Below are 23,606 nucleotides of genomic sequence, written 5' to 3'. Positions count from 1 at the left end.
CTCATCTCATATCTCTTGCAGCCTTAAATTCCCACTCCTTGTTATGTATTTGCTTTCATTCTTTCTCACAGGATTCATTTTGTTTTTCCCCAGTCAGATCCTGCCATTGTTTATCTCCTTCCCGTGCTCCAACTGTGCTCACACACTGTGGTGGCTGAGCTCTGCAGAAGTAACTGGATGCACACTAATCCCATTAAGGGCCCTCCAGGCACCTGGGGTTTTCAGTTTTCAGTGCTATTTTCATTTAATCTTCAAATCTTACTTCCTTGCAATTTTAGATCATTAAGGGGTTAAGTGAGATATATCCAGTAAATGAGATAAATCCAAATAAAGGGATTTAGATCTCCCAGTTCAGCGTGTTCCTGTGTCTCACTGTCTTTTCTATCAATGTTCCAGGGGTTTCCAAACACACCCAGACAAGGGCTCTTGCCAGAACCCATCTGGATTAAACTGGGTCCCAGCTGCAAATAGCACACAGTGGCTGGGAGGGTTAGTGAAAAGATCCTGCAAAAATCACTCACAATAACTATTTATATGGCTCCCTGAAAAGTGGAAAGAAAATGCAATCTAAAATGTTGATACTCCTGCTTTCAGATCTCATTTTAGATTTTTTTTTTTTTTCAGAATGCGAATTTTTATCATCTCTTCCCTGAAGTATCCAGACAGGGAAGCCTGCCAGCCTGGATGCTACCCCTCATTTGTAATCCTGGTAAACACAGACAAATGGAACCTTGATTGTCAGTGTTCCCAGCTCCTCTAAGAGCAATCTTCTCTTCTTTTCAGGCTGCAGAGGAAGAATAAGGCAGCAGAAGCCCAGCCCTGTGGGCCCCAGCATGAGGCTGAACTCAGGGGAAGGGTAATCAGCTCCCTCTGTTCCCATGGGGGCACATTGTCTGCAATTTCTGGGAGGAAATACATTTCTCTGTACTGCTCTCGCCTACAGATTCCCCCTGGGACCATGCAGGTCTGCATGTACTCCTTTTTGGAGCAAGAGCCCTCACAGAACATTTTGGCAATTTGAGAAATCCATTACTAAGACCCAAATCTGGTCTTCCTAAGCTGCCTATGGCAATTGCCATGCACTGGTGGTATGCTGAAGACACTGTCTATAGAGTGTTCATGTGCATAGAAATTGATTTTTTTTTGTAGATTTTAAGGTCAGAAACAACCATTTAAACCTTCCCATGTAACCCTTTGCACAGACTTAAGAACATTATCTGGAAATTTCTGCCCTTCAGGCCCACAGCTTCTGCCTGAAGAAGATCGTAACTTTCAATAAGACACTCAGTCTGGAGTAAAGATTGTAATAAATGATGAAACCATCCTATCCTGAGGTGAATTATTCCTGTAATTACTTAAGTGCTCACCACAGACTTTCAGCCTCTTTGTCATACAATTTAACCTCTATTTCACATCTCATAGTTTTATTCCCTTCTCTGTATTTCCTCTGTCACTTCTATTATCCTATTTAAAGTGCACCTGTGCTGGTTTTAGCTGTGGTATAGAGTTAATTTTCCTTATAGTAGCTGTTATGGGGCTGGGTTTTGGATTTGTGCTGGAAACAGCGTTGATAACACAGGGATGTTTTGGTTACTGCCGAGTCAAGGTCTTCTCTGCATCTCACACCACCCCACCAGCGAGTGGGCTGGGGGTGCACAAGATGCTGGTGGGGATGGGACACAGCTGGGATCACAGACCTCAACTGACCAGAGGGACATGCCACACTGCCTGGCACCTTGCTGAGCATATTGAGCTGGGGGAAGAAGCAGGAAGGGGAAGACTTTCAGAGTGATGGCATTTGTCTTCCCAAACCGATGTTACGCATGATGGAGCCCTGCTGTCCTGGAGGTGGCTGAACACCTGCCTGCCCAATGACTTCTCATTTTTTCTGCTTTGCTTGTGTGTGCAGGTTTTGCTTTACTTATTAAACTGTCTTTATCTCAACCCACGAGTTTTCTCTCTCGCCTCCTGATTCTCTCCCCCATCCCACTGTGGTGGTGTGAACAAGCAGCTGTGTGAGGCTTAACCCCAGTTGGGGTTAAATCAGAAGAGGCACCAGTGCTGCACTCGATATCACATCTGTAGCACATGCCTTAATTTGATTTCAGTGCTTTGTCAGTCAGCTCTGCCCTCCACATCCTCATGAGAAACCTAACAATATAGCATGGCTTTGCATTTTACATTAAATGAGCCATTTGTAAAGGTGCAAAAGATGATTGGAAGATACTCTCAATAAATGGCTTGATTCATAGCAATAGAGTAAAGCAGCTCAACAGGTTGCTGTAGTAATTTATAATCTTTCTGCTGCCATATCTGTAGTTATTTATAATTTATACTTCATGTGATGATAATGAGCTCTGATAGCGTGTCCCTCATTCGAGCATGCAGTTTGCTACTTCCTGCTATTCATCAAATTCAGCCGTCGGGCTCCTTTGATTCATTGGTCTCCAGACACAGATGAGGGGATGGCAATCTCAATTGAATGTTGCCCAAACGGAAAGGTCTGACTATTAATAAATAATCATTCACATTAGGAGGTGATCAGTTAAAACTGGCAGAGTCCTTTCTTTCACGCCGCTTTTGCTTCCCACTGCTCATTTTCCCTCCTCTCCCCTCACCAATGCGAGATTCCCACTCCTGGTTTGGAGGGCAATTTCCTTGGCAATCGCCTTGGACCTGCACTGGATGCTGCCAAAGCACCAGCTCTGCCTGGCCTCATCTGTCCTGTGCAAACCTCAGCACCAAGCAGTGGCTGGCATGAACCTGCTGGTATCTGCAGGACCCCACCATTGCCCCCACACTCCCAGTGCCAATCCCAGGCACCCACTGGGGAGGAGGCAGCGCTGGGCCAACCTGTGGAGGGACCTGTCAGCATCCTGCAGCGTCAGACAGAGATCAAAGCTCAGGCAGAGGTGTTCGAGGATGCGCATGAGACCCCTTTAAAGCAGGCATGGCCTGACCTCCGGCTGGAGAAGCCAAGACCCGTCTTCAGGAATCAGAGTAATCCCGGGTGATTTTATCCCACTCCACTTCCCTAAATCTGTGGCTGCTGCTGCTTGGCGAGGGGATTAAGGGGCTGGCAGGGGATTACGCAGCCACTGCGGCTCCCGTCGCAGAGCTCCCTCCTGGCGCGGCTGCACCTCGGGGCACGGAGCCGCGCCGCACCTGTGGGTGCCCACCCTCGAGAGGTGCCGGCAGGGCAGGTTTTTGGCTGCCTGCCCTGCGCTGGAGACCCCCGACGGCGCCTGGCAGCAGGAGCGACGTTCCCGGGGCAGAGGCAGCCGGGGTCGCCCCGGGGCTCGGCCCCGCAGCAGCAGGGCCCCCAGCCCGGCAGAATGGCGGGGGCCGCCCGGGAGCCCCCCCAGGGCAGCAGCAAGGGCGGGGAGCCCCCGCACCCCGCCGGCCGGTCCCGTTGCTGATGGTTGGGGCGCGGAGGATGGGGCCCTGGGCCGTCCCGTGGATGATGCTCTGTCTCTTCTGCTTCCCGCCCCCTGCCAGGGCCCAGACGAAGATCCCGCTGGAGACGTAAGTGTTCCTCTCTCTCTCTGGCGTGGGGTTTTCCTGGCGTGGAGCGGGCAATGCCGTGGGCATGGCAGGCGGGTGGGAGTGTCTCCCTGGCAGTGGCAGGCGCCGTGGGTGTGGGCTCCTCCGGAGGGGCACGGTGCTGCAAGGGGTGGCGTTTCCTCACGAGGGTAGGGATGGCTCATGGCAGAGGACACAGACACAGGAGCCACAAATTCAGTTCCCCAGGTCTAGCATAGGATGCAATACCTCTTTTTCCCCATTCATCAAGCATAGCAATGATACTCATCTGCTTTAGTTAAGCACTTTGACATCTATTAATGCTCTGCTTAATGCACTAGGCGGCAGAAGGCAAAACCAGTTTAAAGACGCGTTCATAAAACCCCGCTGCTGCTGCAACTGGTGGAGATCCAACCATGGAGGCACACGCAAGTGGCCCCAGTTTGGCAGCTCCCCAGTTGAGCAGAGTGGTTTCAGTAGACACTGCTGGTTTTCAGTATGGCAGGGACAGCCAAGGGATGCACAGCACTGGCCAGGATCTGGCTGTGGGAGGATACACACAGGGTGTTTATCCCACAAAGCAAAGACACATCGCTTCGTCACACACGAGATCCAGATCGTGCAGGGCAAGGTTTGCAGCTCCGAAGCTCTGATCCCTTGCATTGATCTGGAACACTGATAGCTTAAAAGGGCCCTCATGCACACACATTTACTCACGTGTGTGGACGTCAGGGGATGTCAGTGAGAGGAGGCTGAATAGAGGAAAGAGGCCGTGGCACTTCTTACTTGTTCCTGCTCCTCTTCACCACAAAGGGTGTAGTAGCCCTTCCCAGAGGTCTGGAGCAAATGACTGAAAAGCTGAGCTGCAATATAAAGCACACACAGCCACGTTTTGTGCACGCACTGCATTTGGGTCCAGGTGCTAGTTAGTGCACGTGAAGGGAACCTTGATGCACCTTTTTGGATGTGGGTTTGCAGGGCACCCCTGCCTGCGCTTGTGTTGGTGTGACAAGTGGCTCCTCTGGCATGGTCGCTCCCTGCCAGCCATGCAGCCCGCCCTGGCAGCCCCCCAGGAGCCTAACAGCTCTCAGCAACCCCAGTTTATAAAAACTTCACCTTGTTAAGCTGATTTAGACGAGTTAAATCCTTTAAGGATTAAAAATGTCAGCACCGCGATTGGTAAAAGTTGTTGTGGGGCAGCTTCTTGGGTGCTACAGTATCTCCATCGGTGCAGGACAGTGGGCTGGTCTGGAGAGGAGACAACACTGCCATCCAGTTTCAGAAGGAGATATGTCCAATAAATCAACAAGTCAGCTCAAGCCCTTTCCTGAGTTTAGGAAAATGTTTTACATTCAAAAACTGCCAATAAAACCCTTACAGATGTGCCCACCAATACAGCCCGTGGAATTACCAAGAGCTGAGCTGATGTCCAAGAGGGTCTCAGGAAACTTTGCTGCCAATTTTATACTTGGCTGCACTATCAAGCCCTTCCTCAGCAGAGTGGTTCTGATTTGGGTTTCACAAAAAGGACACAGTGGCTACCCAGAAAAAAATCCAACTTCTGATAACTGCGAACTATGCAAATTGACTTTCCATGCCCGGGATAAATACTTCATGGAAATACTTTTTGTGTGGCATTAAGAAGCCAGCCAGTCTGTTCCGCTGTTTTTGCCACTGAATGCAAGTGCAGGGATTACACGCAGGCAATCTCTGACCAAATCCTTTTCTGATGTGTTTAGTTATAATGTGATAGCCCTTTACTACTGAGAAAAAGATTTACGTCACTTTGCACAGTTTGGAACTTAATTCATGTACAAGAATGAAGAATAAACAATAGAAAAAGAGCTTTTCTCCCCTGGTACTAAAACCAGACCAACAGCTGAATTAATCCCTGGTGTTTCACATCCACTTATGAATTTAACTAAAACACAGAAGTCACCCTTTTCAAATGAAATTTCAGTAGAGAAACACGTTGGACAGGGGTCCAAAGGGAGTAAATCAGCAGAAAATGGACCTGTTCCATAGGTTACACAGGGACATTTTGGGGACAAAAAAGCAGTCTTTTAAACACCAGCTGGGTTCCATCACATTTAAGTGACACAAGGCTGAGTCGGCCTGTGCTGCTCCCCAAGTCGTGTCTGGCTTTGCTGCACCACGCTTGGCTCACTGCCGATTCACTCCCATCTTTGCAAAGCTCACTCAGCTTTAACTCCAGCAGTGCAAAAATCTGCCCAGTTACTAGCAATGCTTCTGGGGTGCATTGCAAGTTCAGCACAGAAACCGCCTCTTCTTTCCTCCTGGACACAGCTCTGCTTGTCCGGTGGCCACGGCATGGGCAGGAGTGCTTGCAGCTGTGAGGATTTAGGGCTGGCTTCTTCTTGAGCTGATGGAAACGTTGGGAAATGCTGGTGGGAGAGGTAAAGATTGACCTGGTATGGCCTCTTTTAGCTGCCCCTATTGCCTTTATACATCTGCTCTTGGGTTGATGGAACCAGCAGCCTTGGACAAAATTTCTATACAACTTGATGAGCTTTAGACTGACCTTTTCTCTCACTTGTTCATGAAAAAATTAAGCAAACCCATTTAAGTTCAGCAGGCTGCCCTTAATTCCCTAGTACTCTAAGGTTGCTCACTTCCCTGGCAAATAATTGTCTTTTAAATATGTAAATGCCAGTGTATTCCTGCCTCTTCACTTTCCTCCTTTTCGACTTCCATGAAATGCCACCAGATATTTTTAATTACCCCGTCTTCAGACCTGTTACACAGGGATTCTGAACCTTTGTGCCTCTAATCCTTCTGTGCCCCCTAACTTTCCAACAAACCCTCCAGTTTTGCCCTCTCTTTGGTCCCCCTGCCCTTGCATCTCCTATTTCTGCTTCAAGACCAGCAGAAATATCAGCCCCTGAGCCAGAGTAGTGACTCAGAAGTGGCTGGGAGAGCCCTCCCAGGGTAAGGGACCACTCGACACATAGAACACCCACACAGAAATCCCAAAATTATACAAATCTCAACCTTTTTATTTGAGTTATGCCATTATTGGAAGCTTCAAGAACTTTCAAGATGCTCAACTATACCTGCTAATCAGAAATTAACACCACAGACACTTCCACCCTGCTGGGTTGAAAAATGATGAGGGCTGGAAGGAGTAGGGGCACACACATGGCCACAGACATGACACTGAACAGAAAGGCCAGGGTCAAGTGCACCATTTTTGTAAGGCAAATGGGGTAAAAGTAAATATCCCTGCTAAAATTACTATCCCAAGCTTCATGTTTGTGTTCTCTCTTTCTGCAGTAAAAGGTGAGGAGACTGGAGAATATCAGTTAATATCAGCATAAAACATCTCATACATAAAAGTTATAAAGCCAGCAGCAGCAGATGGGCATCAAGTTAGCTGTTGATCCAGAGATCCTCATATCTAAGGGAATGTGTTAGTCACTACTACAACAAACAAGAAAGCATCCCATGGGATCCCTCTTTCTGGTTTCCTCTTTTATTCTAGGCTTGCTAAAATAACTCTGATATGGCCCAATAAATCCTGGTCTCCTAGAAAATACTTGTATTCTTTTTTCTCTAAGGATGACATGATGAGATAAAAGCTCTGGCTCTCAAAATAAGATGCAGAGCACAATGCAAGAAAAAACAAAATTGCTTCAGCTGGTGCTAGTTCACACTCAGTGGTAAAATACGAATGCCTTGTTGCCAATTAAGGAGTGATTTAAAAAGGCACCCACTCCCTCATGCTTTTTTTACAGGCAGTGGAGAGAGGTGCAGATTAGAGCTGAAGTCCTGTGTCTGTACCAAATTATTGCCTGTAGCTGCCTAGTTCCTGTTTGTAAGAGAGGAGTCTAAACAGGCTTTCCTAGGCTAAAGCTAGCAGTTGTGATTATTCTACCATTGCTATGCTGGCTTCACTCCAGAGCCCATCTCTGTGTTGGTGTATTATTTGTGGTGCAATGCACTGGGGAATCAGGCCCCGAGGTTAAAGTCTGCTTGGGACTCAAAGAAATCTACTGAAAACCATAGGTAAGACTGCACACCATAAATAAGTGGTGTATTCAGGTAAATGGAGAAGGCCACTTACTGCATTAGAGACATCCCTCTGAAGTGAATCCTTCAGGAAGAAACTGCAACTGTAGGTGGAACTGCCTAATGTGGATCGTGTAACAGGTTTCTGATGAAGTGCTCTGTCAATTATGAGAGCCATCTATTTTGATTTGGATGGCTCTGCGTTCAGGCTGCTCTTCAGCATCCGTATGTTCTCCGTGTGGTATTGCTATCGTCAATTATTTACAGGATGGCAGGAATGTGAGTAGTGCTTTACAATGATGAGGTGCATAATCTACTGTGGCATTATCAAGCAGTAGTGTCTCCACTGAGAGCAGTGAATTCATCTGCCTTATTAGTCTCTGGCCTGCACTGCTGCAGGAACTGAATCCAAGGGGTGAATCTTGACAACTTCTTCCAAGTCTGACACTTCTTTCTCTTCAGCAGTCCTGACACTAGGTGTCTAGCCCATCACCCCAGGCCCTGTCAGTGAGGATAAATGGGTGTCTGCAGAAAGCTATTTATTTCACTTTGCTGGCAATAGAAGGAAAACAGATGATACCTAAGATGAAAATTGTACCTCTAAAGTTAGGTGAGAAAATTTCAACTCCAAACATAATGACCAAGACCAGCAGAACTCAATGTTTCCCCTTGCTGACGAATGTCCAAGAGCAGTGCTTGTCTCCTGCCTTACTGCTTGTCTGGCTAGCAGTCTGGGGAAAAAACATTGTTATTATAGTAGCTTAGAGAAATAGAGCAGGGTTTATACTTGGAAAGATGGGGTTTTCTCTGTCTGAAAAAGTGAGAAGTTGGGCAGACTTTGATTTATTAACATTGACTTTCCTTTTCTTTTTGTCTTTTTAGGGTGAAGTCCTGGGCAGATGCCTTTGGTGGGGAGCTGTACTCCATTGTGACTAAGTATTCAGGCTCTCTCCTGTTGCAGAAGGTAGGCTAAATGTGTGAGGGTTCCCTTTGCTTCACATTATCTCCCTGTGTAGCCCTCCAAGGTTTCCCCCTGGTGTGGAAGAAAAGAAAAAGGCACAGGTCTCCAGCTATCTTTCAAATCTATCCATGAGCACAGAGTGATGCTCTGTACCCATTTTCCATGTACTGGAGAGGGGGATCTGTTTAATGCCTTTCCTGTTTCATTAGCCATTGCCAAATACCACCTAAATTGTCCCATTTTTTACTAATACTTTCTAACAGTTTCTATTTTTCTCCCTATGTTTCCCCTCTAATGATTATTTCATGCCCTCACATACTGTGCCTTTGCTTCTCCTTTCCCAAGTCTAAATCAGTCCCTCTGCTGCTCATCACTCACCTGCTTGTTGTCACCCCATCGTCCCCTCCTGCAGTACTTCAGCTGGCACTTATTTCTTACTGCTTCCTCATCAGTATTCATCCAGTTGTTCATCAATCCTTTGAATTTTGCCCTTGAAACTCTGCTTTGGACAGAGTACCTGAGGCAGGTGCCCTGGGAAGCCACGATCTTCCAGAGGCACAGACCTCTGCTTGGCTTCATCACCAAACAGGCTCTGTTTCACTAAACTCTCTACCAGCATTAAAGGGTGTAGCTCCAGGGGCTTTAAAGAAATAATCCCAGTTGCAGCTCTAGAGGAGTTTCCTTAAGTCAGTGGTGAATGGCTGCTCCTCTTTCAGACTTGGTGATCTCCACCCTCTGTGCTTCTCTGAGGGACTGGAGGGGGCCTCAGGAATGCAGTCACTTCTCTACTTCATGTGTCACTTCTCTACTTCAGTTCTTTTTCTTTACTCTTTCTATGATTCTTCTCTTCAAGACAAGTAATGAATTGCCTCTCAGGTCTCCTAGGTGTCTGATTTCTGTCACTATGTTAGTAATAACACCCATATCCCAATGCAAAAAAAGAGATGTGGAAATAGTTTTCCTTTCTGTGCTGCTGAGCCCTGTTTCCCTGTCCCCTGAGTGCTGCTTTTTGTCTTGAGTAAGGGAGCATTTCCTGCAGCATCAGCTTTGCTAGGCTTTGGCCAAGAAAGGCTTTCAGCATCCATCACAAAGGTCTGTGGTGATCATCAGTTCTTCTTGGGAGGAAAGGGTCACAAGGCAATTAAAAGCTATCAGCACTGATATAGGTACTTCATGCACTAACCATGAGGCAGCTGCAGTGGGGTATTGATAAGGCAAAAGTTCACCTTTTAGCAGTTTTGATGATGCTTCCACATTGCCTATTGACCCACGGGGTCCCCAGGCAATAGTTGCCAAAGTGACATGCTAAGGCATCTCTGGTGGGTACTGGAGCTTCAGTGGGGAGGAGATACAGGCTGAGGTTATTTGATAGTCAGGTACCTGGCTGATGCTGTATGGGTGTGGGTCAACACAGGCAACTTGCACTGCTTCTGTGGCTTTTTATACTAACACATTAAGGGAGCTCATGTTCCTTGAGGTCCAAAAGTCAGTGGGACTAAGAAGAACCAGAGTTAGCTTGAAAAAACAGTGTTGTGGAAGATAGCAATGCAGGACAAGGATGGCAGATGTGGTACTGGGGTGACTGTCAAGGCAGCTGTGCTGTGCTGGCACTTTGGATATATTGCACCAGATTGCCTTACCTACCTCTGCCCACACTGTGGGTTTTATTCTTGGAATCTTGATCCCTTTGGGATAGGGGTTGAGACCTGTAGATGCTAGTATAGTACCACTAAAAATTATAGTTATTTTGAACCAAAATTCACAACTCTTATCAGCACTTGGTATAATTCTCCAGAAGTGAAGAAGACTAATTTCTGATGAAAAAGAAGCCTGAATGTTACCAAATCAAATCTAGTACTCATGTCAGGAGGAACTAAGGCAGACCTATATTCTCCTGATGGTCTGACAGCCTTATAAAATAATGGCACTTGCCTGCTCCATACACACAGTTTTCATCTTGGAGAGGGGAAGGTGTTTGGTTTGCTTTTGCCTGGATACAGCACAGACTGATTGTGCTTTGTGCAGTACAGTGTTATCTGTGACTGAGAGGGGAAAATGTCAACTTCCAGCAGGGGGTACAGATAAGCTGGATCCAGCCTTGTGCTGTAAACACTCCAGCAAAGTCATCTCCTAAATGCATGTTGTGTCCTTCCCTGCCCTAACTTTACTTAAGCAGTTTAAACAGCTCAGATTTACCTTTCAACCCTGAAGCCCCACTTCTTGAGCTCTTTCATTTCCCCTTATTTCCCTGTGGTAAGGAAATAGAGGAGAACCAGCCAGCACCCATTTCAGTCCTTCTCTCAGCCTCCGTTTCTTTAGTAGAGCAGTAAGTCAGGCACCTTCTCACAAATCCTCATCTTAAAGCAGGGACCATTCTGGAGGGCTCCTTCTGCATTTCTGGCACCTTCTATGTTTCAAGTGGATGCAGGCATGTCATTTACTGTTAGGCAACACTTTCATGCAGAGTGGCAGACCCCAAATAACTTTATGTAGATCATCATATTGGCACAGACTGTGGATGAGTTATGCCTGGGGAGCCAAATACACCAAAGTCTGAAAATCAAACACGTGGATTTGCCTGCTCCTCTGGCACTTTTCTCTTCTTTGGGCTGTTGCCTCTTTTCCATGGGAAATATTTCTCTTTGTGCAGACCAGCAGAATGGTGGGGAGCACAGTGCAGAGGTCCAGGCAATTCTTTTCTCAGTGCTTGTCTAAGTCAATGGGCATTTTGCCTTTGATGAAACACAGACTGAGAGATAACAGCATATTTTGTATTTTTCTTCATGTCTCCCTTGTGCCTAATAGTCTTGAAGTAACTAGCTTATTGTTGCTTTGAGAGCCATAATTTCTCAGTCACTGGATGCTTTGCATGTAAACCTTGTCTTTAACATTAAGCATAAACTTTCTTTTGTGGCTTTGAGTTTGCTTGGTTTTCTTTGGGTTTTTTGTTTGCTTCCTCCAGAAGAACCTTAATATCATGTTGCAAACCCAAATGGTTGACTTCTCACCAGGATTTATCATTCCCAGAGACTTGGTGAACCAGTAGACATCCCTTGAATCCACAGGGACAGGCTTTTACCCTGGATCAGAAATCTTTAAGAAAGCTCTCAGATGGCTGGCAGTCCCAAGCAGGCAGGATGTCAAATTAAATCTCAGAGGCAGCAAAAGCCAAGTGGCTTTGGCTTGATGGCTGAAGCATTCATTGTCTTGTATTCCCTTGCCCATTATGCACACTTAAACCTGGCTCAGAGAGGATGGATCTGTATTAGTGTTGGCTGTGGCCTGGGACAGCTGAGAGCAACAGGGCTGGAGTAAAGAAGCAATGTGAAAGGGTGAGTAGGGGGAGGGCAGTAGCATCTCACAGAGCAAAGGAACAGAAGTTTGAACCTGTGGCTTATTAGGTGTTTGCCACAGCCTTGCTGCTGCAGTTGGCCAAGCAGTGACCATGGGCTCAGGACCACCAAGGGCAGCCATGCCAGGAGATGACTCTGGGCTTTTCAGGGCTTGTCTTTAAGTGTCAGAAACACCATCAGCTTCAGCAGACCCAAAATTTAAATTTCCTTCTACTGTGTTAACAATGCACTACAGGTGTTTCTGAGAATCATCTCCTGCTCTCTTTTATAGCTGAGGTGCTGATTGCCCTACCCAGTGGATAGAGCTGAGAAAGGACAGCAGGGCTTGACTCCAGCCCTGTAATTACTAGAAAGTGCAACAAAAAAGTACATGGCAAAGAACAGACAAACTCAAGAAGTTCAGTCAAGACTTTTTCCTGGGTGAAGATGAAAGGAATGTCTTTCACACTCTTAATATAGTTCCACTAGCAGTGAGTAATGGAGCACTGTGTATTTCAATAGGCTAAATTTTGTGGAGGTGGGAACAAGAAAATATATTTGGTGACATATCTCTGTTCACAGATAAAACTTAGGATACTGAATTCTGGATATTCCACTTTTAAATTACCACCCCCAACGCTGCAGAAGGCGAATCTTAATGAATTGCTCCTGCTGTTTTAAGGGAGTGCTAAGTACTAGCTGAATAAGAAAAGATTTTCTGTTAGATCTGAGCTAACTTTTTGGCCTCTTTTCAGCATCAGATCCTTCCAGCCAGTTCTCCCAAGCCTCGTTCGTGTTCTGTAAATTATAATGATCTGATTACCTGAACCCTAAATGCAGGTTGCATGGGATAATCTTGGCCAGCTACAAGCACCTGCTTTGACTTTCAGCCGTGGTGTCTGGTAACAGTATTGAAAACACAAGTATTACTTCGTTTCCCACCATTAGAAACTCTCGGAGTCAATAGTCATTAATAGCAGGAGACTTTAGTGGCAGAAATATAGGCACAAAGTGGTTTGCTGGTTCATTTGTAGGAAAAAAGCTCACAGAGGATCTGAGCTCAAACTTGATGTATTCTTTCAGCGAACCAAATCTTGCAGAAAGTTTTTTGGGTTTTTTGGTTTGGGTTTGCTTTTTTTTTTTCTTCCCAGCTCTGGCTAGATCTTGGGCCTGAGGCATGTACAGTATTAGCAGAGTGCTCATGATTGCTTGTGATAACTTTTATCCTGTGAGCATCTGCTTGTCAATGTGTGAAAAGCACATTAAAAAAAAAATTGAGAGGTAAAAAGACCTGGTTTTTAATTGAAGATGTGACCCGAGGCAACGGGTGGCAGGTCACTTTGTGAAGCCCGTGCTGATGTGGTCCCCCCCCTTCGTTAGCTTTCCCAGGAGAGATTACCCTCCTCCCCCCGAGGAGGGCCTGATTAAAGCCTGGCCTGGCAGAGATCACTTCTCTCCCGACGAAACCATGACATGGAGCTAAATGGGACAGACACCAGCTGGGATGTGCTCCGCTCTCGTCAGCGGCCAGGGACCGCAGTCGGGGGGTTGTGGCTGCACATTCCTCTTCCTGCAGCGTGGTTACACCAACCTTCGTGCTCAACCCCACCTCCTCCTCCCCCGCTGCCTGCCTGTCCCAGCCGCAGCGGAGGGGATGCGGGGCCCGGCGTTTTTAATCCAGTAAAACCCTCGCCGTTAATCATGCCAGACAGAGCGAGCAGCCTCCCTGCCATGCCTGCTGCAGGCTGGATGCTGCTGCTATTTCTGTCTGACCTCCTCAGCCTGCCCCATCCTCAAGGCGTTTCTTACTCTGCCTGTGCTCGGCTGCCCTCCCGCACCATCAAGGAGCTGCTGGAACAAAAGGAGCTCCACTCGCTCACCCTAAAGACATGCAAAGTCCTTTCTCTGCCACTTTCTTCTAATTCGAAAGTGTTACCAAAACCTCTGCCATCTCCTTTTCCTTTTCACCACCTCATTCTTTTTTCCCAGCACAAGAAGTCCAGCCCTGGCTGAGATTGCTGCTGTGGTGCTAGCACAACATGAAGGGGGTTTGAGTACAGTGCAGAGAAAACTGATGATGAGGGACCAGGGAATTGCACTTGGTTGCCTTCGTCTTTCCATATTGCTGAGGAGATAAGGCTCTGTCTCTTCTGAATAGGTTAATCATACCGTGTCCTTTGGCAGGTTTTTTTCTCTTTCCTTTTGGCTATTTCTGTTAGCTGTGGGCTTTTTTGAAAAGCAGAAATAAAGACCATTGTATCCACCCTCAAAAGGGCAGATTTAAGGAGGCAGATTAGTTACACAGTTTGGGAGTACTCTTGGGTTTTTTAATGCCTAGATTATATGAAACCTGGTCAGAAGAAACCAGTTATCTCTAAACCTGTCAGATCCAGATCTTCCTCATCACAGCATCTCTCCCAGTGGAGGCAGCACTAAGCAGCCATGCTTCTAATTCCTAGTTTCTGGGAAATGCCTCTCTGGTGCTCTTGGCCTAAAGCGTGCTCCTGGGTGCCTGATAATTAAGATCATAACTGTCTATACTAGCTTTCCTTGGCAGTCTCCCACCTAAGCACTGAGCAGACTCCTCTTGTTGGAGACCTGGCAAGTTACCTTACAGATATGATGACACTGTGGGAGGACAGCACATGGACTAACATGACATCCTTCCCACTGCTGCCCCAAAGCACATATGACATAGGAGGAGATGTTAATGACAGTATACAGCTCTGGTCCCTTGTTCTTCCCTCTGCCTTAATTAAACTTCAGGTATGTGACATGTCTAATGTTGCTATGGATGTAATCACAATCTGCGATTTAGGGGTTTTTTTTAAAAGTTGGCCTTCTGCTTCTCTCTCTCAAATTTGTAGGCACTAGTAGCTTCAGGTACATTGCTGTTTTCAACAGCCACAAGCTCCCAATTGGATCAGTTACTTTTACTTAGTCAAAATGCTTCAAACTATGGCCAATGATCTGCACACACCCAAATTGTGGGGTGAAAAAGGAGAAAAGGCAAAGATGGGAGAAGGTGATAAATCAGAGCAGTTCCTTCAACACCTCTTCCTTCACCAAAGACAATATCCAGTCAGCAATAATAGATTCACTTCACTCCTTACGAGCCTCCTCTTCAACAGCATTTTCTTTTTTCCCTTGGGCAGAAGTACAAAGATGTGGAGCCAACTCTGAAGATCAAAGAGGTGGATGGCTTGGAGCTGGTGAAGAAGTTCTCGGAGCAGATGGAAAGCATGCTCCGCAGGAAGGTCGAAGCTGTCGAGGTAGGACCACTGGGGCTCTGGGAAGGGAGTCCTCTCCTTCAGTCAGCCCCAGAGCAGCAGGCACAGGCCTCCTGCCTGTTCCAGGAGCGTGTGGGCGCAGAGGTTGTGTGAGGACTTTGCCCAACCAAACTCCTGCTGGTGCGGCTGGCTGCTCACTCCGAGCTTTAAGCAGACACTGGTGGGAGGATGTGGGCGTTCAGACAAGGGAATGCTGGCTTCTCCCTCAGCCCAAAGGAGGAAATAAGATTAAAAAAAGTCTAAGAATAAATATGAGGGAATGAACACCCTTTTAGGAGACAAGAGCTGTTTTAAGAAGGGGGGAAAAAAACCCCCTCACAAGTGAAAATAAAGTTCATCCTTGCATAATGCACTCTGGCCACTGAAGACTAGTAGCTTGTTTCAGCTGTGTGTGTGGCTCAAGGGAAATTTCTTCACCCCCTGAACATGAGCTGCAAGGAAGGTGCTTGGATTTCTAGCTGTGTACATGGGGAAGTGTGGAGGAGGTGGCAAGAGGTCTTTAGCTGTTGCTGTGTGGGAGATCAGAGCAGGTAATCGTTATGGCCCCTCTTACTTCCTGCATCTAAGGATTTATCATATTCCTGTGTATTTACCTTCTATGAAAAGCATATTTCTGTAGTCACAGAGCCTTGACTGTTTAAGGCGTCTAATGTGGAAAAGTCATCCAGAAACACATCATTTGAGTCTCAAAGTGAAATGTGGGCATATTTAAACCCAGAGCTTTGGCCCATAACATTGAATTCTTAGCCAGACTTTTCCAGTGTTTGGATTGCCTTATCCTTTGTGAAGGAGCAAAACGTAGTTTTGCTGAGACTGTTGCTGATTGTGCAACCCTGAAAACATGTACATGTTTAGTTGGATTCCTTCCCAGTCTGTACCGACTGAGAACTAGTGCCCTGAAGCATCATACTGGAGAACACTGGCTGATTTTTACTGCCTTCCATAAATGGTAAGAGCTTATAAATGGCCACAGCATCACTGAGCCCTTTATGAAATCAAGTCATGGTCTTTGTCTCAGTAACAATACCAGACTGAGACTCCCACAAGGCCTTTTCCTTTGATGAGATACTGACATCAAGCTGGGTCTGAAAAGTCTTTCCCATGGCTTTTTGGAAGGGTTCACGGAAAATGAAATTAAATCTCTGTCTGTTGTTTCTCTAAATGGACCTGTTTCTGTTTGTATATGTCCTGTGATACCTAAAATTGCTCAGGGCTTTAGTAGGGACTCTGCAGTAAATAGGTGTGAATATACTTGGCAATAAGTAGTTGCAAATGTACCTTCCAAGCTATAAAGTTGCAGCACAGAATGATAGGTCAGCAGAAAAGGAGAGAAAGAGGGAAGTTTATAGCTCCATGATCTCTTGTGGTGAAAGAGGCAGTCGTGCCTTTTCATTAACTGTGTGAATGGCTGATACAGCTGGAAGAACTTCTGGAGGGCTTGCCACAGCACCCACTCATCTTTCTTTCTGTGTGCTTGCATTAGAGGTTGGTGGAAGCAGCAGAAGACGCAGATCTGAACCACGAGTACAACTCCTCACTGGAGGTAAGTTTATCCTGGTCAGTGACAAAAGATGACACACATCCTCAGAGAGACCAGTCAAAAGATAGGCCTAGCCAGGAACCCAGCCACCTCAGGTTCCTGGACAGGTTAGGAGTCTCCTTGCCTTCAGGACACTCAGCTTGTCTAGAGACTACTGTGAATAAGAGACTCCCCTGGCAGATCCCAAATCTAGTAACACCAAAGAGATTAGTTCTTTGGCTTTGGGAGGGGAAGGATTTGGGAAGACACTAGGTTGTGTGATATTATTGGCATAACTTTTACTGCAGACCAACACTATCGTTCTGTGGTGCATTAGTGCAAATTAGCTGGCACTTGGTGGGTTACTTGACTGGAAAATGAGCTAAAAATTGAGTGTGAATGAGCAACGAGGAGGATGCTGTTACAAATACCCACAGCAAACTGTTAATCCAAATGAACTGAGCTTCTCACCATCTTTCTCAACAGCTCCCACCATCTTTTCTCTACCAGACAGGCACCCACTTGTCAGGACTTCCGTTAGGTGAAAGTTTGGTGCTGTCCAAGCAATTTGGATAATTGGCTTTCTGTTAATAACTGTTAGTTGTGGCCAAGCTGTGGGATTATTGCTGGTGAGGGGAACTGGAGGGAAAATTCTGTTCAAGGAAGTCCTCTGTCTGTAGTACAAGCACAGATATATTAGCAGAAGTGCAGGCTAACCCTGCAAGTAGACATCTCAGTGCAGGGAAAAGCTGAGAATGAAAACACTTGTTGAAATCAGGTTAGCTACTAATTTCATCTCTCCTACCTCTTTTTTTGTTGGTTTGGTTGGTTTTTTTGTTTGTTTGTTTTTAAGAATCACGTTAGTCATGGTAGTTGGGTCACCTGCATTCCCAGTAAGGGTCATGGGTGAGTCGAGGTACATGATTTAGTATCTGCACCCTCTGAATACTGATGGTGCTTGAACATATATCCTTAAATAACCTCTGGCTAAGATAAAATCAGCAAAAACATCTTAAAAACAGGTTATCCAAGGACGAAGAATGTCCTAAATGTACTAAAGTGACCTTCACAGGGTGGAAACTGTGTTGTCTTTGAGCACCTTCTGCTTGATCCTTTGCTCTCGATGAGTGCCTGCCACTTGGAGTGACAGAATGAGGGGATAATCCTAGCTGGATGTACACCAGGAGTTAACCCTAGCAAATGACAGCTGTTGAGACAGGGCAAGTAAGGTCGGCACTGACATGCCTTGTATTAAACCTGGGAGCCAGACCCAGTGAGACACTCCAGCTCTCCAACTAATCACTTAAATACCTCTGAGGGACCACAGGAGTCTGCCACTGTGTCCCTTTGTTCTTCAGTGGCTCTTCTGCTCCAGGCTATGGCCATGCTTTCAGTCATTTCTTATTGACAATAAGAAATTGGCCAGCAATCATCATTTTGGCAGCTTTACAATTTTCATTTGATACTAGCTTGTTTGTTGCTCATCTTGATCCTGTTTGAAGCCCCAATTCCCCATATGTCCCTTCTTTATGTTTTAAAGAGTGTTTTTTTCAGCCACACTGGTAATCGTCTGTCTTATTCTCTCTTCGTCTTTCTCTTTTCCATTGTCTTCGTCAACAGTTTGATTACTACAACTCTCTCCTGATTAATGAGAAGGATGAAAATGACAATTATGTGGAGCTTGGAGATGAATTCATTTTGGAGCCAAATGAGCATTTCAATAACCTGCTGGTGAACACAACATACAGTGATATCCAGCTCCCCACCAATGTCTACAACAAAGGTAATGGCCTCTACTTTCTCACTACTAGTAGATTGCTGTGGGAATTATCAGTAATGATACTGGAAACAAGGATGGGAATAGAAAAAAACAACTTACAGAAAAGAAACCAAGGCTGGAAAGGTACTATCCCAAGGCACAGTCATATCTGTGCTGTCCTCTATCACTGTGACAGGACTTGGTATAATCTGCTCTTGGAAAACCTCTTATGATGGACAGTCTTCCATCTTAGGCAGGCAGTATATTCTCCTACAGTTCATTTACTCAAACAAAGATGCTGTGAAAACTGATGTGACTTTATTGGCAATTGTTGCTCTATAGGAAGGGTTGGATCTATCAAGGTCTTTAGACGTCAAGGATCTCATTGATTTCAGCTGAGAACTGAGACTCAAGTACCTTCGTGTCAGGAGACATTAACACTTGACAAGGACACTCTTAATGCTCAGTGAGCATATCCATAGATGACTAGGGATAATTCACAATTGCTACTGGGACATGACTGTTCTGGGCTGTTTTCTGTTCTCACCAAGCCTTTGGCACCTTGGCAGCTGCAGGAGCCCAGGGAGGCACCAAGGGCACATTCACAGCACTCCAGCTACACCCCAGAAACGGGTTCATCTCTGGGCTGGCGAGCACACAGCCACATCTGCAGGTTGAGACACCAGTTGCAACTGTCTTAAGTTTACAGCTCATTTTGGCCAACATTCAGAGCTGCCTGTGCTGGCTCCTTCCTTGCCTCCCTATCAGCTCTTCTCCTTGTGTATTTTTGACAAGAAAAAAAAGTGCCATTGCTTCTCTCATGGATGGAGCTCATTTAAAGTCTTCAGGGCCAGACGGGGCAGGGGCTAGTGACTGTGCTCACAACTGCTGTGTTATTTAGAGAGACAATAGAGGGTCTCCCATGATGTTAAATTAGTTCCATCTGGTCCAACAGCCCCAGACACTAAAATCTTGCTCACAATAGAGCCACCAGCAGAGCTGGCTGTGGGTAGATACAGCAGAGCTGCACAGTGTAGGCTGCTGGCCTCAGCAGAGGACAGAGAGGTGGTCAAATGGCCACTGGCAGAGACAGCAGAGAGGCACTGCCCAGCTGGCTGATTTCCTGCCTGCACAGCTTGGCACAAACTAACCAGCTCTTCTGGCTACGGCTGGAGCATGAGCAGGACATGGAGGGCTGCTTCCATGTCCAGGGATCCTCCAAGGAGCAGTGTCCAGCAGTACTCACTCCTTTTACAAACAGCATCAAGCCTGGCTCTCCACAGCTCTTGTGGCTCTCCATTCCTGTGAGACTTACTTTGACCTCATCACTGGGGAGTCACAGTTCATTTTTTCCCTTATTTTGACCAAAACTGCCTTTAGTAAAGTAACTAAACAGGAAGTGGTAGGTCAAATCCCCAACCCTTTCAACATTTAATACAATGACCAGTTTCTCATGATTCCCTGTTTCTACTGCTGCTGCACTTTGGTCTCCTGAGACAATGAGTCAACACAGACACCAAATATACATGGCCTCAGGAGTTCTTGGAATCTGCAACATCCTATTGATTCTGATGAGATGGGGGTGAGGCAGGACAGCCCAGGCTTTGTGAGAGAAAGGGCAGGCAAAGAAAAAAAGAATTGTTGAGGAAAAGACAAAAGAGAAACTGTGTAAATTCTAGGACTCCTCTGTCCTAGGTAGTTACATCTAGCATGAATTTAAACACAATTTGCAGAAAGGCTGTTAGTGGTGCATCAGGCAGTTGCTTTTCAACAGCCACAGGTCCCCTCTCAGGTACCAGCTGTATGGTGTGCCAGCTGTGCTTGGCACAGTGATGGTTGTCTGGGTCTCTCAGAGCATTCTTCCAACCAGATGTAATGCTCAAGGGCAGACAAGGCTGGAAAGAGAAATGAGGTTAACAGAGTATGACCATGCTGAGATCACCTGCAGGGGCCAGTGGTGACCTGACCTCCAGGATTTATTTTGAATGATGCATCCAACTCCCTGCCCAATGCAAGGGTGCATTGGGATAAGGGTGCATTGGGATAAGGGTGCATTGGATAAGGGTGCATTCCTCCTGGAGTTTCCTCTGTTCCCATCCCTTTTCTCTGTCAGGGTGGCAGATGTCCTTCCTTCTTTTACACACTTTTTTTCCCCATTTTTATTCTTCCCCCCACAGACCCTGCCATCCTTAATGGAGTTTACATGTCAGAAGCCCTGAATCCTATTTTTGTGGACAACTTTGAAAGGGATCCCACGCTGACCTGGCAGTACTTCGGCAGCTCCACTGGATTCTTCAGGCTCTATCCAGGTGAAAGAGCAGATTGATTTTTGCCTTTCAGTGCAACACAACGGTTTTGCAGGACAGGGTCTGTGCCATGGAAGAGTCCAATTTGGGAAGGTTGGGAGCATTGAAGGGCAGGGTGCAGTGAGCAAAATACTTCTTGCATGGGCTGCTTAAGCTGAAGGAACAGTGTCCAGCAGGCATAAACCCCTTTTTCCCATGGGAACCAGCCCCCCAGGTATGTTGCCCTTGCAACCCCAGAGGAGTCTGATGGCAGGGGTATGCCTCAGGCAGGCTGCCCTCCAAAAAGCTCACAGAACACTATGACAGACCTCCCCCATGGCAGGGCTCCCTGCCTCATGCTCCCCTGGGCTTTTTAGTAGTGGCCAAAGCCTCCCTCTGTCTCAGAGGACACACGTGGCAGATGCAGCTGGCCGGCCTGACTTGTTATCCACTCACCAGCTGTGAGTGGCACATAAGGTCATGGCACGAGAGGGAGGTCCCATGCTCAGAGGAACCCACGAGATGCTCTGCAGCTGCAGCTTGGCCTTGTGGCCGCTCTGTCAGATGGCTGCGTGCCCTTGTTCTGTGACCTGTCACGTGCTGGGGAAGGGGAAAGCAGGGATGACTGCAAACAGAGCATTTAGCAGGGAATCTGGGACACATCCCTGTCACCACTGCTGCTTTTTTATGCTCTCAACCACCCTCGGGGAGAAAAATACATTGTTGAGAACTACATCAAAGTGGCAAAAAGTTCAAAGTACATCCAATTGCTCCCCAAAATTGAACAGACTATGCCTAGGTACATCTTTTAACAAAAACTTTATAAACAGTCTACCAAGAACTGCCAAAGACCACGCAGCTCTGCTTGGGTTTCTGCAGAATGGGTGCTGCTGTTGCTGGCCAGACTTGTGTGCCCCCGCTGGGTTGCCGGGTCTCGGCAGTGAAGAGCAGCAGTGCCAGTGCCTGGGGAGCAGATGCCTGCCTGTGTGTATTGATTGCTCTTTTTGCTGCTCTATTCAGGCATAAAATGGTTACCAGATGAGAATGGAGTCATCTCCTTCGACTGCAGAAACCGTGGCTGGTAAGTTTTGGAGAGATGTGGCCAAAGCACCGTTCAGCTTTCCTCTCTCTCTCTTTTCCAAGGTGACACCTGGGAGAGTTGCTGAGAAACAGTTACTGTCCTGTGCTGCTTTTGTGAGAGATGGGGGGTACATAAACACAGGTAATGGCAGGAAGCCCTATCCCCTGCCAGCAACAGCTTTTCATATGGGATCTACACAGAAATCACCAGTGTATCCTTTCTCTGTCCCATTCTCCTTATAATTTTGCAATTTGGTGGAAGGGACACTAAGACTCTGGAAATGTGGCATATTAACTCAGTCTACTCAGCATGCCTAAAGAAAACTTTAGCAATGGTCACTCTTGGACGTGTGTCTGGAGCAGGCCCAGCACTTCCCAATGCAGGAAGTGAGGTGCTGGGGCCAGTGGAAGGGGCAGGTTGGTAGGAAGGGACCTCTGGTATGATCAGCCTGATCCTGCTGGATAGCTGTGCTCGTGGCCTGTGTTATGCTGTGGGTAGCACTGTGTGACAGCAGTATGTTCAGCATTCCTCCTTCCTGGATGCTCATCCTGCTTCCTTGTGCTCTTCTTTTTATACAGGTACATCCAAGCAGCCACCTCTCCCAAGGACATTGTCATAATTGTGGATGTCAGTGGAAGCATGAAGGGCCTGAGGATGACCATTGCCAAGCACACCATTGTCACCATTTTAGATACTCTGGGAGAAAATGACTTTGTCAACATCATTGCAGTATGTCTGTCTCAATTCTAATACTGAATTGCCTTCCTTGTGCCTCTTACCAACTTCTCCTTCCCCTTAGCAAATTACAGGCATTCCAGTGATGTAGCTACAGGAGCTATGTTGGATGGGAGATTAACAAAAATTACCCTTGGGAAGTCAGTTTTGTGTGGTCAGCAGGGTGGCTGTCGAGTCATTTCACCTCTCCTCTACAGAGCATGTCAGCTGCATTTTTTTGCTTACTTGAGGGTGTGACTGCAACAGATAACAAGGAGCTGTAGAGAGACACCTAAGATGGCAGGGACCTGAGCTAATAAATTCACCTAGCTTAGAATGCTGTCTTTGGGTCCAGTAGCAGTGTAATGCTCAGGATAATGTTTCCGTGCTAGAAAATTACCACCATGTGCCTTTTTGTGCACCAGCACCCTGCAAGGCTGCCACTACAGTTCAGAGTCAATCTGCACAGGCCTGCATGGAGTTTGGTCAGGTTGTCTAGGTGTTATTCTCTTCCTTTTTAAGGTCTGACTAGGATAAGGATGGGCTGGTTACCCACAGAGAACCGGTACCACTGACCACAGAAAGCAAAACTTTTCCATGACTTTTGCCAAGACTGGTGTCAGGTTAAAGGCTGCTCACCTTCTAATTTTCAAGGCTATTTCAGCATCATGTCCTTCCCCAAGCTCCTTTCCACAAAAGCTTGCCAGGGCACAGAAAATGAGATGTAAAGTCTACTTTTTGTCGATAGCTTTTTATGTTAGATAATTAGAAACTCCAATGGCAACAGCTCCGTCTTTATATGTCTGGACAGATGGAAGAGTGAACAGTGTTGGCAGAAAAATGGAGAGGAGTCATTAAGGAGTTTGAAATATCATCTGTTCTTCAAAAACAATCCCAGAAAGACCATATAATATATATATTCCTTTACTGCACTCGCACCAAGAACCTACTGGCTCAGACACATTATAGCCTGACCTCCTACTGATCAGCTGAGCCTCTTATGAATTACACTCTTCTGAACTTTGTAGGAAAAGGTTTCCACATCTGAGGTAAAACATGCCAGGCTAGAAGCATACACCCCACTAATTATCACCATTCTGTGGAGGTGTGGTTA

The 23,606-nt window shown here is 46.5% G+C and overlaps 1 protein-coding gene across 1 annotated transcript in view; it reads left to right on the top strand.

Moving 5' to 3' along the window:
• Positions 1–3,418: 3,418 nt before the first annotated feature.
• CACNA2D4 (calcium voltage-gated channel auxiliary subunit alpha2delta 4) overlaps positions 3,419–23,606 on the top strand; it is a 123,267-nt gene continuing 103,079 nt past the window's right edge. The window contains exons 1-8 of the mRNA XM_051784926.1: positions 3,419–3,525; positions 8,434–8,515; positions 15,000–15,116; positions 16,618–16,677; positions 18,274–18,436; positions 20,590–20,721; positions 21,718–21,778; positions 22,357–22,507. Of these exons, the coding sequence (XP_051640886.1) occupies positions 3,419–3,525; positions 8,434–8,515; positions 15,000–15,116; positions 16,618–16,677; positions 18,274–18,436; positions 20,590–20,721; positions 21,718–21,778; positions 22,357–22,507 (873 nt within the window). The remainder of the gene's footprint in view (positions 3,526–8,433; positions 8,516–14,999; positions 15,117–16,617; positions 16,678–18,273; positions 18,437–20,589; positions 20,722–21,717; positions 21,779–22,356; positions 22,508–23,606) is intronic.

The sequence above is a fragment of the Manacus candei genome, unplaced genomic scaffold, assembly GCF_025592945.1.
Source record: "Manacus candei isolate 608988 ecotype Guabito, Panama unplaced genomic scaffold, ASM2559294v1 h1tg000018l, whole genome shotgun sequence".
NCBI lineage: Eukaryota > Metazoa > Chordata > Aves > Passeriformes > Pipridae > Manacus > Manacus candei.
The sequence above is the reverse complement of the archived record's forward strand: the minus strand, read 5'-3'. Positions and strand labels throughout refer to the sequence as shown.